We start from the raw sequence: 17,593 nt of genomic DNA on the forward strand, positions 1-17,593 counted from the left end.
TTGTTTCTTCAATTTATCGTAACAGAAAATCAACTCGTATCAATCAATCGAACTTGTTGAATAACTAGTATTTATATTATTTATATTGAATAAAACTAGTATTTATATTGAATAAATAGTATTAATAGTGATTTATCATATAAATATTAATTTTGAATAGTGTAATTCAACAAACTCGCACGTTTGCAAAAACGTAAGAAATCAAAGTATCTTGGTCCCCTCTCCTCTTATGAATTGATCCAGAAGTCGGTTTTGAGTATCAAAATTCAGGTAAATCGTTGATTCATCTAGTGTCTAAATATATGATTTATTTACGAGTTTACTAGATCGAAAATTTTCCATTTTTGGTGTTAAAAAAAAATTATAGATCCAAATCCAATGTCACATTCAGTAAAGATTTATGATACATGTATAGGATGTACTCAATGTGTCCGAGCCTGCCCCACCGATGTATTAGAAATGATACCTTGGGACGGGTGTAAAGCTAAGCAAATAGCTTCTGCCCCAAGAACGGAGGACTGTGTCGGTTGTAAGAGGTGTGAATCCGCCTGTCCTACAGATTTCTTAAGTGTTCGAGTTTATTTGTGGCATGAAACAACTCGAAGCATGGGTCTAGCTTATTGAGACCGCCCCTTTCTTTTTTTCAAAAAACAAACACCACGAGAATACGTTTTTTACTGGCAAAAATCTGCGCTCAAAATAGAAAGATATTTCTATTATCTTTCTATTTTGAGCGCGGGTTTTTCTAGCCCAAGTGTATCTTATTTTTATCACGAATTATTTTCCTTGGTTAACAATAGTTGTACTTTTACCAATAGCCGGGGGTTCCTTAATATTCTTATTTCCTCATCGAGGAAATAAGGTAATTAAGTGGTATACAATTTGCATATGTTTAATCGATCTGCTGATAACAGCCTATGCATTTTGTTATCATTTCCAATTGGATGATCCATTAATCCAACTGACAGAAAATTATAAATGGATTAATTTTTTTGATTTTTACTGGAGATTCGGAATAGATGGACTCTCTATAGGACCCATTTTATTGACGGGATTTATTACCACTATAGCTACTTTAGCGGCTCAACCGGTTACTCGAGAATCCCGATTATTCCATTTCCTGATGCTAGCAATGTACAGCGGTCAAATAGGACCTTTTTCTTGTCAAGACATTTTACTTTTTTTCATCATGTGGGAATTGGAATTAATTCCAGTTTATATACTTTTATCCATGTGGGGGGGAAAGAAACGTTTGTATTCAGCTACAAAGTTTATTTTATACACTGCGGGAAGCTCTATTTTTTTATTAATGGGAATTCTAGGTATCGGTTTATATAGTTCTAATGAACCGACATTAAATTTTGAAACATTAACTAATCAATCGTATCCTGGGGTGCTCGAAATAATATTTTATATGGGATTTCTTTTTACTTTTGCTGTAAAATTGCCGATTATACCCTTACATACATGGTTACCGGACACCCACGGAGAGGCACATTACAGCACTTGTATGCTTTTAGCCGGAATCTTATTAAAAATGGGCGCATATGAATTGGTTCGAATTAATATGGAATTATTACCTCACGCTCATTCCATATTTTCCCCCTGGTTAATGTTATTAGGTTCAATTCAAATAATCTATGCAGCTTCAACATCTCTTGGTCAACGTAATTTAAAGAAAAGAATAGCTTATTCCTCGGTATCTCATATGGGTTTCATAATTATTGGAATTGGTTCTATAAGTGATACGGGGCTCAACGGGGCCATTTTACAAATTATCTCTCATGGATTTATTGGTGCTGCGCTTTTTTTCTTGGCGGGAACTGGTTATGATAGACTACGTCTTCTTTATCTTGACCAAATGGGTGGAATGGCTATCCCAATGCCCAAAATATTCACAGTTTTCAGTATCTTATCAATGGCTTCTCTTGCATTGCCAGGCATGAGCGGTTTTGTTGCAGAATTGATGATTTTTTTTGGAATACTAACCAGTCAAAAATATCTTTTAATGACAAAAATACTAATAATTTTTTTTAAACACAATTGGAATTATATTAACTCCTATTTATTCATTATCCATGTTACGGCAGATGTTCTATGGATACAAGCTTTTTAATACACCAAACTCGTATTTTTTTGATTCTGGTCCGCGAGAATTATTTATTTCGATTTCTATCCTTATACCCGTAATAGGTATTGGTATTTATCCAGATTTTATTTTCTCATTCTCGGTTGACAAGGTTGAAGCCATTCTATCAAATTTTTTCTAAATTTTTTTAATGAAAATTAATACAACCCCCCAAAAAAAGAGAAATAAACCACATAACAAAATTGGAATTAATTATATGTAAATATGTTTGTTGTTTGTGAGAACCCCTTGAATCATTACATTACTACTTGATTTAAAGGGTTCTCGACAATTCCATTTTTTCTTTATTCTTTCTATATTCATATCAATTGTATTGGGTAGCTGTCGTTAAACCCGGTAGAATACTTTATGAAATGGGCGGAGTCGCAGAAAATATAGCCAAAAGGGCTATCTCAATAGCCGCATCAAAAATGCCTATCCAAACTCAATTCATTATTTCAAGATAATAAATAATAAAAACCAAAGGAAAGAGGTCTTTTGGAGGAAAAAACATGGCAATTTTTCCTTGTTTTGAAATACTGTACTGCGATTCGAAAAATTGTTTGAAATCCTTGTTTTGTTTGTATTACCTCAATTTTCCGGTAATATATTAATTGAAACGAAATTGGATTTAGAATTATCAACTTTTATTTCTTTGTCATTTTTTAGACAAGGACTCCGTTTTTTCCTCTTTTCGGATGGTAAATATTTCTCAGAACATGGAGTGTGAATCAAACCCACGTTTGAATTCAAATTGAGATACTGATGCAAGTTCTTCCCTTCTGAATCAGGTAGATTCATATCTGAAAGAGGTTTACAATAAGTTCTTTCAAAATTGACTATTTGTCCCTCTGTTAGAGGTGTTCCCGAAATGTCTGCGATCGAGTAAATAGCTCTACGAACGAATGGATCGAATCGAATTGGAAAATGGAAAGATTTGTACAAGTTATACCCTTCGTCACCACTTTGCGGAAAATGGTTAGATATCAATATGTTAGATACCTGTGACTCGATTGGTGGAATAGTATCTCTCTCCAAGAAAGCATGTTTTTTTTTACCGCCGCACAAAGAAAATATTTTGTTCCGAATGAACAAGATATTGAGGAATTGTCCATACGTAAAATAATAATTATTGATACAGGCCCTTTCCACAAAAAAAGGGAATCTTTTGTTACAATAGAAACAGAAGTGATATTGATTATTCAAGAATCGAAGTCGATTTGCTTTAAAAAAAGAGGATATCAATGAACTTCTATGAAATGGTTTCACGGGATTCAGCCAATTATCTTGATCGTGGGATATCATTGAAACATAGGAATCCGTGTTATCAAAAGATTTCCTGCGATTCTTTCTAGTATGGAATGAGTCAATCATCCACTTTGGTATCTTATTGAAAAAAGATGGTGATATTGTTCTTCCATTGATCAAGAATTTCGATTTTTGGGAAGTATCACGGCCATCCAATAAGAAGGGTTTCAATTTTTTCAAATTTTACGAACAGAGGCCCGTATTTTCATATTTATCATTCCTTCAACTTAATCTCGGATCCATTTTAATGGAAGAAAATAAGGTTTCCTTCAATTTTTAACTTCTATTCTAATCGTACCCCTCAAAACCAATAATATTGAAGTTAAAAAAAAGTCTAATTAAAGAATTTATACTTGCATTTTTTATTTCTCTGTGGTAGAAATATATATAAAGAGTATGTTGAACCTTTTCAGAAATATAGCCTAGACTGATATTTTCATTATTTAAAATTGAAAATAAATGAACCAACCCCGAACATACCCCACAGGGGAAATTGATTCAGCAATATTGAATTAAACCCTCATGAATCCGTTTCTTTATAACAATTCCTGTTAAACCCATTTCACGCATTCATTAAGGTATGAGGAGTGATATGAGAGACTTGTGTTTTGTTTTATCTCTCTTTACTTTTTTACAAAAATTGATAGAATTTTTTCTATAATTCGGATATCAGAAAGATTACCATATATAACATAAAACTTCTCCGCCGATTCGTTCTAATCGAGCCTCTCGATCTGTCATTATACCTCTCGAAGTAGAAATAATGACAATTCCCATCCCCCCTAAAATTCTTGGAATTTGTTGATAATTAGAATAGATTCGTAGACCAGGAGTACTGATCCGTTTTAAATTCAAACGCGTTTTAGATTATCCTTTTCTATTTCTTCTATATGGTAGAGTTAAAACTAAAAAAAGATTTCCCCCTTCCCTATGTTTTCTCACGTTTTCAATAAAACCCTCTCGTAAAAGCATTTTAGCAATGTTTTCAGTAATGTTAGTACATGGTATTAGAACCGTTCCTCTTCCATTCATGTCAGCATTTCGTATAGAGGTTATTATGTCGGTGATGGTGTCCTTACCCATAGGAAAATAAATGTTACCCTTTACTTACTTTTGATATAATCAGCATGCTCCGTGTTCTATATTTTCTAATATATATTAGAGTAATATAATTTGAAAATATTTTAGTTAAAATTAAAGAAAGATATCTAGTATATTTATATATCTTTAATAGAAAGATATCTATATAATATCTTATTTATATATTTCTTTTTATATTTTTATATTTATTTTTATACTTATTTTTATTCAAAAAGAATAATATATATTAAAAAAATAAAAAACGAAATCCAATTTTATTAATAATTAGATATATGTGTAAGACATAATTTATTAATTTATCTATTTCATTTTCATTAAATAAAAAAATGTTTTTTCTTATAATACCTCAGGTGCTAATGAAACTATTTTAGTGAAATTTAACTGTCTCAATTCCCAGGCGATTGCGCCAAAAATTCGAGTTCCTTTTGGATTTCCCTCTTGATCAATGACAACCGCGGCATTATCATCATATTGTATTATCATGCCATTGCTACGTTTAAGTTCTTTATTTTAATAATATAATATTATTATGTTATTAAAAAAAATAAATAATAAGCGCTCTTAGTTCAGTTCGGTAGAACGTGGGTCTCCAAAACCCGATGTCGTAGGTTCAAATCCTACAGAGCGTGATTCGATTCTTGTTATATTGGAGAATGACAATGAAATAATTAAACAGTAGTTTAAAGGCTGAATTTGACCTCCTGGGGATTGTGGTTAAAACAAAGAAAAGAAATAGGAGGTCAATAAACATCACTAAACAAACGAGATGTTAATTAATCAAAGGTCCAATTGATCACCACGTCGGTATTGTAAATATGCAGTTAGGAATAATCCAGCCAAAGTAATAGGGATTAGTCCTAACACAATTCCAAATAGAAAAACTTCAATCATTCTTTTTTGTTTGAAAGGGAAGGAAAAGGGGAGATACACACGAAATACGTGCAGGATCATCATTAAAACCATCATACTTGCCGACCATCGATGAACAGATCGGATTAACCAACCAAAGTTAGCCTCAGTCATTATATATTGAACCGAAGCAAAAGCCTCAGTAACGGTCGGACGATAATAAAAGGTCATAGCAAACCCCGTTGCTACTTGGACTAAAAAGCAAGTAAGTGTAATTCCACATAAACAATAGAATATGTTGACATGAGGAGGGACATATTTACTAGTTATATCATCAGCAATCGCCTGAATCTCAAGACGTTCTTCGAACCAATCATAGACTTTATTGAGATAGGTAAACCAAAGGAACTCCCCCTCTGAGAACCGTATATGAGAATTTCATCTCGTACGGCTCAAACAGAAAAACCCAATACTGGTTGTAACGGAAACGGATATGTTAAATTTAAATAATAAAAAGTTTTAAACTTCTTAATTTAATCCTATTATTCCAAATCTTATTTGAAGATAAGAAAAATATATAAATCCTTAAATTGATCTGTGCAGGGTTATAATGCCAAAATCTCAAGTCGGCGCACTCGTCTTTATCTTGATCTTTACAGGCCTCTTGAATATTCTATTTACTTCATTTTTTCTTTGATTTTTTTGTAGAATGTGACTTTTTTAGTGCCGTCTTCTTTATTATTAGTATTGATAAGAATTCTCTTGTTAAGACCCTATGAACAATTAAACAAAACCTCAGATTCATACCAGAACCACAATGATTCAAAAAAACCTTTAATGTCCAAAAATTCCCTGAGTAAGAACTGCTGGATTATCACTTATTCAAGAAATAGATAGGATAGAATGAAAAAAAGAAATCAAAAGACATTTTTTTGCTTTGATAAAAAAAAAGACAAACAGTGGCAATTTTATTTGAAAGAATCAAAATTTTTTTATTTATTCTAACTTACGTATCTTCTAATAAAAATTTATTAAAGTCCGGTTGCGAGGTCGAAATATTAAGTATGAATCATAGTTCTAATACTTTATAAAATCTATTTTATATATTCCGTGCTCCAGATACTAGAAAATAATATCTGACGGGGTAAAACCATCTCTATCAAGATGACAGATCCTTTATTTTTGTTCTGTATTTGCAATAAGATCAATTAGAACAAGTCACACACTCATATTCCGGAAATAAAGAAAGAACGAAATTCCACGGTTAAACTACCAAATTCAAAATGAACTGGCCTAGAAATAAAAAACCAAAATGGGTAAATTTACCCCTTTTATTTAAAAAACTATATAAATAAAAAAGATAGTTAGTCGGTTCTTATGAATCTAATTCATAGAAATTCCGTCCAGTAAAATGGACGAATTATAAATTTCTAAAATAATAGATAGAAATATAGCAAATAAAGCCATTGCAACACCCATTAAAGGAGTAGTTCCCCACCCCGGAGCTACTTTACCATATTCTGAATTCAACGGTTTCAATAAAGCCCCTACAGTAGTTCGTCTTGGACCAGATCTAGAACTACTCTCAACGGTTTGTGTAGCCATAAATCCTATTTTTTATTCATTGAGATCTGTTGACTTTGTATACCATTTCACTGTAAATATAGGATTTTATCCTATAGATTCATTGTGGTTTTGAAATTTGAGAAAAATGGAAACAGCAACCCTAGTTGCTATCTCTATATCTGGTTTACTTGTAAGTTTTACTGGGTATGCTTTATATACTGCTTTTGGGCAACCCTCTCAACAACTAAGAGATCCATTCGAAGAACACGGAGACTAGTTGAAGTAATGAGCTCCCAATATACCAATATTGGGGCTCATTATTTCAATCGAGATAATGAAAAATCATTTCGTCTTTTTAGTTGGAACTTTAGGGGGTTCTCTAAAAAAGATAGCAAAAAAAATTATTCCTAAAGTCGAGACTAAGAGGAATGTATAAACCAATGCTTTCATAGATTTCATCCTGGTTTACAATTATAGCTTTCATACCTGTTTATTAGATTAGAGTAAAAAAATACAATCATTCAAATCAAGATTAATCAAATTCCCTATGATTTAATTTAAATCACCCCAAACAAAAGTATAGTAAAAAAGAAACAACAAAAAAAATAACGTTTTATCCGAATCAGACTATTTGCCTTCTTGTAGTCGGATCGCCCAGTTTTTGGAATGCTCCAAATTCTACTTGAGCATCCAAATCGGGGTCGATGCCAGCAAAAACATCTCGGAACAAAGTTCTAGCACCATGCCAAATGTGCCCGAAAAAGAAGAGAAGAGCAAACGAAGTGTTCATACCCTGACCGGGCTCCTCCAACTCGGCAAATTCATAAAAGGTCCGACCTCGTCCTAAGGCTCACGCCTAAAGGTCGGACCTCGGACAAAAAGCAAGGAAGACCCATCAAAAGGAACGCAGCCCAAAACCTAAAGGCCGAAAAAGGCCTAGAAGAGGCGGTTCCGCAAAGATAGAGATAAACTCCCAAAAGATAAGATAAGATAAGAATATCTTATCCAGAGAAGATCACGGCCAACTACTATAAATACACTGGAGCACCCAGGTATGGCATTCATTCCACATTCTACGCATATCTGCTTGGACCCATGCTAACTTAAGCATCGGAGTGTCATTGCAGGTACAACCACCAACCACTCCGCATATCAAGTTCGGGTCCCTGAACCCCCACCTCGGGCCTCTCCAGACGACCGAGCTACACGTTTCAGGTAACCCTCGGAACATTGGCGCCGTTGCCGGGGAACCTGGAAGTCATCCCTCTATCATGGCGGACGACCCTCTCAACAATGGCCACGCTGCATCTGAACAAGAGGACGAAATTGACACCGGAGAACGACCGGACAGCCCTCTATCACCACGCACTCCAGGAGGAAACAAACAGAATCGCCCAAAAACATCACCCCCAAACAAAGATCCACAAAATTCCAAAAAAGAGAAGAGCTCGGAAATTCTAGAAGCAGTCCGAGCACAACAAGACCGACTAAAACAACTCGAAGAAGACATAAAAAAGCAAAAAGAAACTGAACAAGATCTGAAAAGGGAAGCTCGAAAGCGCAGAGAATTAGAAGAAAAACTGCGGAAAATAGAGGCCAACCTGAAAGACCGGACAGAACGCGGCACCACCACCGAGGGCAACCACGATCCCTTCACGCAAGAGATCATGAAGGAGAAGGTACCGCGAAACTTCAAACCACCCGATATGGACCTCTACGACGGCACCACCGATCCAAGTCATCACCTCAGCAACTTCAGAAGCAGAATGTACCTAGTCGACGCCTCCGACGCAATTCGGAGCAAAGCCTTCCCCACCACTCTCACCAAGTCAGCCATGAAGTGGTTCGACAACCTGCCACCAAGATCGATCACCAGCTTCGAAGACCTAACCAAAAAATTCCTAACAAGATTCTCTATTCAAAAGGACAAGACAAAACATGCCCCCAGTCTACTCGGGATCAAGCAAGGTAACCAAGAAACCCTCCGAGAATACATGGAGCGATTCAACAAAGCCTGCCTGGACATACAACACTTGCCCACAGAAGCAGCCATCATGGGACTAGCAAACGGCCTAAAAGAGGGACCGTTTAGCCAATCCCTATCCAAACGATACCCGACCTCCCTATACGAGGTGCAGGAGCGGGCAGAAAAATATATCAACATGGAGGAGACCTCCCAGCTAAGAGACTCTTCTAGGAAGGAATCAACCTACCCACTCCGAGATCGGGATCGGGAACAGAAGAAGAAAGAAGACCCCAACTCGGACAAGCCACGGAAGTACCACAACTACACCCCCCTCCGAGTCTCCCTGGTAGACGTCTACAGAGAAGTATGCCACACCGAAAAGATCCCACCGCCCCGACCGCTAAAACACAAGAGAGCGGGGAGAGATCGGTCCGAATACTGTGAATATCACAAACTCTATGGTCATTCTACTAACGACTGCTACGACCTAAAAAATGTCATAGAAAAGCTAGCCAGAGAAGGAAAACTCGACAGATACATAGCAGAGAAAGGAGAAGAGACCAGGAAGAGAAGGCGGGGAGACAACGAAGATCGGGCCGAACAAACCCCGCGAACCCCTGAAAGACATGTTCACATGATAAATGGAGGTTTTGCAGGCGGAGGAACCTCCAAATCCTCGCGAAAAAGACACCTCAAAGAAGTCTATCACGTCCGAGAAGACAGTCCCCTGCCCGAATTACCTACTATCTCATTTACCCGAGAAGATGCTCAAGGGATCATTCCCGGGCACGACGATCCAATGGTAGTCACCATTATCCTAGCAAACGCCAACTTACATCGAACCCTGATTGACCAGGGAAGCTCAGCAGATATCCTGTTCAAAACGGCCTTCGACAAGCTCGGACTTGAAGAAAAAGAACTAAAGGCCTATCCCACTGACCTATTTGTACTAGGGGATACCCCGATCCATCCCTTAGGATACATCTCACTACACACTACCTTTGGAAGAGGCGAGCAATCCAAAACATTAAGCATCGACTACATCATAGTCGACGTCACTTCAGCATACAATGCCCTCATTGGGCGACCAACCCTAAACAGGCTGGCAGCTATAGTCTCAACCCCACACCTCTGTATGAAGTTCCCTACCGCAAAGGGAATCGCTACCCTAAAAGGCGACCAAAAACTAGCGCGGCGATGCTACAACGAAAGCCTAAGCCTAAAAGGGAAAGAGGTCAACACAATAGAACTCGGACGAGTTCAAGCCCGAGAAGATCTTCGGCCACAACCAGAGGGAGAAACCGAAAAAGTCCAGATTGGGAACACACCTGAAAAAATAACAAACATAGGAGCAAACCTCGAAGCAGGCCTAAAAGAGGAACTCATAACCCTCTTAAAGGAGAATTCCGACCTCTTCGCCTGGAAAGCCTCCGACATGCCAGGCATAAGCCCCGACCTGATGTGCCATAAGCTATCAGTGTACCCGGGATCCCGACCTGTCCAACAAAGACGCCGGAAGCTCAGACCCGAGCGCATGCAAGCAATAGAAGAACAAGTACAAGCACTGCTAGATGCAGGGTTCATTAGGGAAGTAAAATACCCCCTATGGCTCGCAAACGTGGTCCTGGTAAAAAAGCCCAACGGAAAATGGAGGATGTGCGTCGATTACACGGATCTCAACAAAGCCTGCCCCAAAGATCCATATCCACTACCAAACATCGACGCCTTAGTAGACGCAGCCTCAGGCTATAGATATCTCTCCTTCATGGACGCATACTCGGGATACAATCAAATCCCGATGTACGGACCCGACCAAGAAAAGACCTCGTTCATAACCCCAAGGGCAAACTACTGCTACGTAGTAATGCCCTTCGGGCTGAAGAACGCAGGGGCAACCTACCAGAGGCTAATGAACAAAGTGTTCTCAGAGCACATCGGATTACAGCTGGACGTGTATGTCGACGACATGCTGGTAAAGACACAAGAAGACAAAAACTTGCTGACCGACCTCACTAGTGTCTTTGGCACCCTCAGAAAACACAACATGAGACTTAACCCGACGAAGTGCACCTTCGCCGCAGAAGCCGGAAAGTTCTTAGGCTTCATGCTAACTCAAAGGGGCATCGAAGCAAACCCGGACAAATGCCAAGCGATACTCAATATGAAGAGCCCGACATGTGTCAAAGAAGTACAACAACTGAATGGAAGGCTAGCCGCCCTATCAAGATTCTTGGCAGGATCAGCAATAAAGTCACTACCTCTCTACTCACTCCTAAAGAAGGGGAAACCCTTCTCATGGACCCTGGAGTGCGAAAAAGCCTTTCAAGAATTCAAGAAATTCCTCGGGCAGCCACCAATCCTAACCCGACCTTTAAAAGAAGAAGAACTCGTACTATACCTCTCGGTTGGAAATCGAGCAATCGCTTCAGCGTTAATACGAGAAAATGACCGAGGACAACACCCCATATACTTCGTAAGCAAGGCACTACAAGGGGCCGAATTAAACTATCAGAAGATAGAAAAATTCGCCTACGCCCTAGTGTTCACAGCTCGGAGGCTCCGTCCCTACTTTCAAGCCCACACCATCAAAATCCGGACAAACCAACCCATGAGACACATCCTCCAAAAAACAGACCTGGCAGGACGGATACTGCAATGGGCAGTAGAATTGTCCGAGTTCGACCTCCGCTATGAAACCCGGACTGCCATAAAATCTCAGTATCTAGCCGACTTCATCGCAGAATACACTGAGACCCCTGGAACCCCACTCTCATGGAACCTGTATGTCGACGGGTCCTCAAACAAAACTGGAAGCGGAGCCGGGGTTATACTCGAAAGCGACCAAGGAACGCGGATAGAACTATCCCTAAAATTCGAGTTCCAGGCTTTGAACAACCAAGCCGAATACGAGGCCCTACTAGCAGGTCTAAAGCTAGCCGAAGAGGTCGGAGCCCAGAAGATCACGATCTTCAGCGACTCCCAGGTCGTCACATCACAAGTAAATGGAAGCTACCAGGCCAAAGACCCCACCATGAAAAAATACCTGGACCAAACACAGGCACAACTACGCCACTTTTCAGAGATACAGATTCAGCACATACCTCGGGAACAAAACGCCCGGGCAGACGCCCTCTCAAAGCTCGCCAGCACCAAGCCCGGAGGCAACAACAGAAGTCTCCTCCAGGAAACCTTACAATCCCCCTCCGTGCTAAAAGAAGAAACGCTAAATATATCCAACCAACAGCAAGGATGGATGACCCCCATACTCAACTACCTGAAGTCGGGAACTCTTCCCGCCGAAAGAAAGGAAGCTAAAAGACTCACGAAAGACGCCCAGAATTATACACTAATTCACAACGTATTATACAGAAAAGGATTCTCAAACCCCCTCCTTAGGTGCGTCCCGACCTCAGTAACAAAGAACGTCCTCGAAGAAGTCCACGGAGGCATGTGTGGGAACCATCTCGGAGCTCGGGCATTATCCAAAAAAGTAGTCCGAGCCGGGTTCTACTGGCCGACTCTGCAAAGAGACGCAACGGAATTTGTGAAAATATGCCTCCCCTGCCAAAAACACGCCAATTTTCACAAAGCACCACCCGAAGACCTTATCAGCGTCACCGCACCATGGCCCTTCGCAAAATGGGGACTTGACCTACTCGGCCCGTTCCCCCAAGGACCGGGGCAAGTCAAATACCTCATAGTAGGGGTCGACTACTTCACAAAGTGGATCGAAGCTGAACCCTTAGCCACCATTACGGCTCAGAAAAGTCGCAAATTCCTATACAAAAACATCGTCACAAGGTTCGGAGTCCCCTACTCCATCACCACAGACAATGGAACACAGTTCACAGACACAAGTTTTCGGAGCTTGGTGGCCGAGCTAAAAATCAAACAGCAATTCACCTCAGTCGAGCACCCACAAGCCAATGGACAAGCAGAGGCCGCAAATAAAGTCATCTTGGCCGGATTAAAACGAAGACTCCAAGAGGCCAAAGGGGCATGGGCCGAGGAGCTCCCCCAGGTACTATGGGCATATCGGACAACTCCACACTCTACAACGGGAGAATCGCCATTCCGACTAGCCTACGGGATGGAGGCAATGATTCCTATCGAAATAGATGAAGGGTCACCCAGAGTCATCTTCTACAACGAAGAAGGTAACCCGCAGGCACAAAAGGAAGAACTCGACCTCCTCCCCGAGGTCCGAGAGAGAGCTCGGATCCGAGAAGAAGCCTTAAAACGGCGAACGGCCCTCAGATACAATCAGAAAGTAATAAAGCGAAGCTTCTCCATTCACGACCTGATTCTAATCCGAAATGACATCGGAACACAAAAGTCGGGAGAAGGGAAGCTAGCTGCAAATTGGAAGGGACCCTACAAGGTAACAGAAGTCTTAGGAACAGGCTATTACAAAATATCCGACCTAGAAGGCAATGAGTTGCCCAGGGCCTGGCACGCCTGTAATCTAAGACGATACTACAGCTAGAAGAACTTGACCCGAGGTGTACTCTTTTTCCCTACAAGGGTTTTTTAATGAGACACCCGGACAAGAAAAACACCCGACCTAGCCAAGGGTAAACACTCTGTAAATATTCTTTCTTTTTTAAATACTAATCAAATTTTTCTTTTTCTTTTCTTTTTCCCTTCTCGTGATAAAACAAATCCTGAAAAGTATCCCGCCAAGGCGCATTAATTTATGCTCGGCAAAACGCAAAAAATCATTTGCCAAGAGACCACACAAGGTCGGCAAAGATAAAGCGACGAGGTTCAAATTAATGTGAGAAGTTATAAAGCAACTCTGAAAAGGCTCAAAAGCCAAAATAAAAGAGGTTGCAAAAATAACTTAAAGAACCGACCAATAACAAGGTCGGACCCAACAAAGGGAATACACCGAGGTCCGAGTAAAAGCCCGGATACAAGAAGAAGCCTTAAAACGGCGAAAAGGCCAAAGAAAACAAAGATTTCGAAAAACGCTTACTAAAAGGTTGCTATACAAAGACAACTAAAAAGTACAAGCGAAAAAACGAAATCAATTGGTAAAACAAAGTTTCAAAAAGCGCTAGCTAAAAAGTTGTTATCCAAAAACAACTAAAAAGCATAAAAGCGGAACTAAAAGCCAAAACGCAAACAAACACCACATAATAAGCTAAAAAGTTACTACAAGTAGCTAATAGCAAAAAGGTGTTCAAAGTATTTAAACCATCCAAAAAGAGCCCACAGGCCGGGCACAAAACCAAAGACAAAGGATTACAGAGAATCAAGATCCTTTCCGGACTCCACGTCAGTAGGAGGCTGCGGAGGAAGAACCATAGAAATCGGGACAGCCTTGACAGCACCGTCATCTCGGTTTAAAACCTCCACACCAGACTCCTCCCTGGTCGGAGGTGAGGTCGGGTTCGCAACCGGAACTTCGGGGTCAGACACCGAAACTTCATCCTCATTGGGAGCAGGAACAATCCTTCCCTCCACGACAACATTATCCATACTGAATAAACTCAGATCCAGGTCAGGGGCAAGAACCCGGACCTGAGCCTTCAAATTTTCAAACATAGCATCCATACCCTTAGCCACATGACCTTCTAGCTCGAAAAAATCATCCTGAGCGGATTGCAATCTCTCCTTTGTCTCCACAAGCTCGGCAAATGTTCGAGTATAACTCTCCTTCGCCGCCTTCGCCATCTCCTCAGATGCATTCGCTGCCGCCACAGCCGCGATAGCTTTAGCTTTCTCCTTCTCCAAAGATGCCTCCAGCTCAGTAATCCTAGCAGCCTTCAGCTTACTAAACCTCTCGAGCTCAGACTGAGCTTTCTCAAGTCGGGAACTGGTCGCACCAATGGGGGATTTCTTGAACTCCCGGGCAATAGCGGCATGAAGACTAGCCATCCGGACACAGCTCCGCGCCATATACTGAAAATGGTGCTCCATAGACACATCATCAGTAGAAATAAAGGTCTGAGGGAGAATATGCTGTTCAACCCAACCAAGAGCATCAAAATCCTTATCATTAAAACCGGCAAGCTCTTGAGAGGTCTTCTGCTTCTTGGGAGGAGGACCCGAGGACGAAGGAGGAGAAGAGGTAGCAGGTCCAGAAGTCGGAGGATCTTGATTTATAGGTCGGAACTGGGGAGTCGGAATAGTCTTCGACCGAGTAGTAACACCCACAGTAGCCTTCTTCGGAGAAGATCGGGCAGAAGCCTCCCCAGCCTCAATATTTCGAGCAGCCACAGACTTCTTCGTCCGACGAAGGTACTTCATGGAATCCGCCTGAGAAGACATCTCTGTAGAAATAAAAGAAAAAGGATTACCACAAACAGAAAATCCACCAAAACAAGCAAAACCAAAAATACTAAAAAAAATGAAATCTCGGAGAGGTCGGGAACTACCTAACTCGGAACGGAGAAGGCTTGGATCTCCCAACATTTTCTTCGTGTCCAAGTGAGGTGCCCGACCCCATAAACTGCTTACCACACCCACAAAAGCCTGCTCCACCTCATCTAGACTCTCAAGGGTATACTTAGTAGACACTACATTCTCCTGCCAACAAAGAGGAAAAGAAGGCTCCCCACTCTCATCTAGAAAGAAAGGTCGGACGTCTCCAGTAGCCCGGACCTTGAAATAAAAGTTCTTAAAATCATGAAAGGACTCGTCATATAGGGTACAAAACTTCCTTCCCTGGTTAGCCCTAAAAGAGACCCAAGATACCTTCCCTCCACCCGACCCCGGCTTCGTCAACACAAACAAATAGGAAAAAAGAGAAATAGAGGGAGAGACGCCCAAAAACTGACACAAAAGTTGAAACAGCTTTAAAAACGCCCAAGAATTTGGATGGAGCTGCGTAGGGGCAAGGTTACAAGACCATAACACCTCGGACTCCAGATCGGTAAAGGGAAGTCGGACACTCAGCTTAGAGAAAAAACAATCATAAGCATAAAAGAAGAGCTTCTCGGAACTATCTAAAGGCGGGAAGCACACTCTCTCCTCGGAATCCGGGGCTATTAGTTCATAATCCCTCTCAGACTCTCTATTTTCACATATGCTACAGTGCCTACGGAACCTAGCTAAATACTCAGAATCTACCACAGAAGGGACTCTTAGAGGAAGAGGGTCTACCCAACCAAGACCACATGGAATCTTAGTCGACATCGCTTGAAGAACCTTTCGAGACATAAAATTCTTACCTACAAAGAAAGAATACAACAGCAAGCAAAAATCACATAAAGAAGACAGCGAAAACCCATTCAGCAAAGCAAGAAACAAAGAAAATGCGGCAACCCGGAACTAAAAATACCAAAGAACAAAAAAGAGCCCCCCCCATATACAAACAACAAGCAATGGCGGCACCTCTTTTCGGGGCAACCCAGGCATAAAGAAAAAGAAACAAACAAGAGCCACACAAAGAACAGAAGCATATGTGCACAAGAAAAAAGAAACATGGGAACAAACCTGGAAAAAGGAAACAAAGACGACGAGCTCCGAAGCAAGGAGAACGAAACGACGGCACAGAGAAAAACCCCAGAAAGACACACGGAGAGATTCTGAGAAACAGAGCAAAGAGAAAGAAGAAGCAGTGCTCGAAAAAGGATAAAGAAAAACAACGCAGAAAAGGAGGAAAGGGGCAAATAAATAAAGCCTTCACAGGGCCCGAACGGAAATCGAGGAAAAACGGTAAAATGCAATAAATGCAGGAGCGGCCATTTTTGAATTTTGAAAAACTACTATGCCCGAGCTCGACCTCCCAAAAAGGACGAACTCAGGCAGGGGCACTGTTCATACCCTGACCGGGCTCCTCCAACTCGGCAAATTCATAAAAGGTCCGACCTCGTCCTAAGGCTCACGCCTAAAGGTCGGACCTCGGACAAAAAGCAAGGAAGGCCCATCAAAAGGAACGCAGCCCAAAACCTAAAGGCCGAAAAAGGCCTAGAAGAGGCGGTTCCGCAAAGATAGAGATAAACTCCCAAAAGATAAGATAAGATAAGAATATCTTATCCAGAGAAGATCACGGCCAACTACTATAAATACACTGGAGCACCCAGGTATGGCATTCATTCCACATTCTACGCATATCTGCTTGGACCCATGCTAACTTAAGCATCGGAGTGTCATTGCAGGTACAACCACCAACCACTCCGCATATCAAGTTCGGGTCCCTGAACCCCCACCTCGGGCCTCTCCAGACGACCGAGCTACACGTTTCAGGTAACCCTCGGAACACGAAGCATGTCCAAAAGTAAACCAACCCCTTGGACTGCTACGAAAAACACCATCTGATTTCAAAGTGGCACGATCTAATTCAAAAATTTCACCCAATTGAGCACGTCTAGCATATTTTTTCACAGTAGCGGGATCACTATAACTGACTCCGTTGAGTTCGCCACCATAGAACTCAACAGTTACACCTACTTGTTCAACACTATACTTCGATTCTGCTCTTCGAAAAGGAACATCGGCTCTAACAATTCCGTCTCCGTCTATCAAAACAACTGGAAATGTCTTAAAAAAAGTAGGCATACGCCTTACAAAAAGTTCATGCCCCTCTTTATCTCTAAAGATAGGATGTCCTAACCAACCGACGGCTATTCCATCTCCATTATCCATTGAGCCCGAGCTCATTACTTCAACTAGTCTCCGTGTTCTTCGAATTGATCTCTTAGTTGTTGAGAGGGTTGCCCAAAAGC

The 17,593-nt window shown here is 40.8% G+C and overlaps 1 protein-coding gene and 1 non-coding gene across 2 annotated transcripts; one reads left to right on the plus strand and one right to left on the minus strand.

The window, feature by feature from the left end:
• Positions 1-5,092: 5,092 nt before the first annotated feature.
• On the plus strand, positions 5,093-5,166 carry TRNAW-CCA (transfer RNA tryptophan (anticodon CCA)). Its single transcript has one exon. It is a non-coding gene; the product is annotated as a tRNA-Trp (tRNA).
• Positions 5,167-5,314: 148 nt separating this feature from the next.
• On the minus strand, positions 5,315-17,513 carry LOC130966440 (photosystem II CP47 reaction center protein-like). The gene is made up of 3 exons (XM_057891245.1): positions 17,156-17,513; positions 5,506-5,640; positions 5,315-5,394 (listed from the first exon to the last, which is right to left on the minus strand). Exons 1-3 carry the CDS (start codon positions 17,511-17,513, stop codon positions 5,315-5,317), a joined length of 573 nt encoding a protein of 190 aa, XP_057747228.1.
• Positions 17,514-17,593: the final 80 nt, after the last annotated feature.

Source organism: Arachis stenosperma, chromosome 3, assembly GCF_014773155.1.
Source record: "Arachis stenosperma cultivar V10309 chromosome 3, arast.V10309.gnm1.PFL2, whole genome shotgun sequence".
NCBI classification, from domain to species: Eukaryota; Viridiplantae; Streptophyta; class Magnoliopsida; order Fabales; family Fabaceae; genus Arachis; species Arachis stenosperma.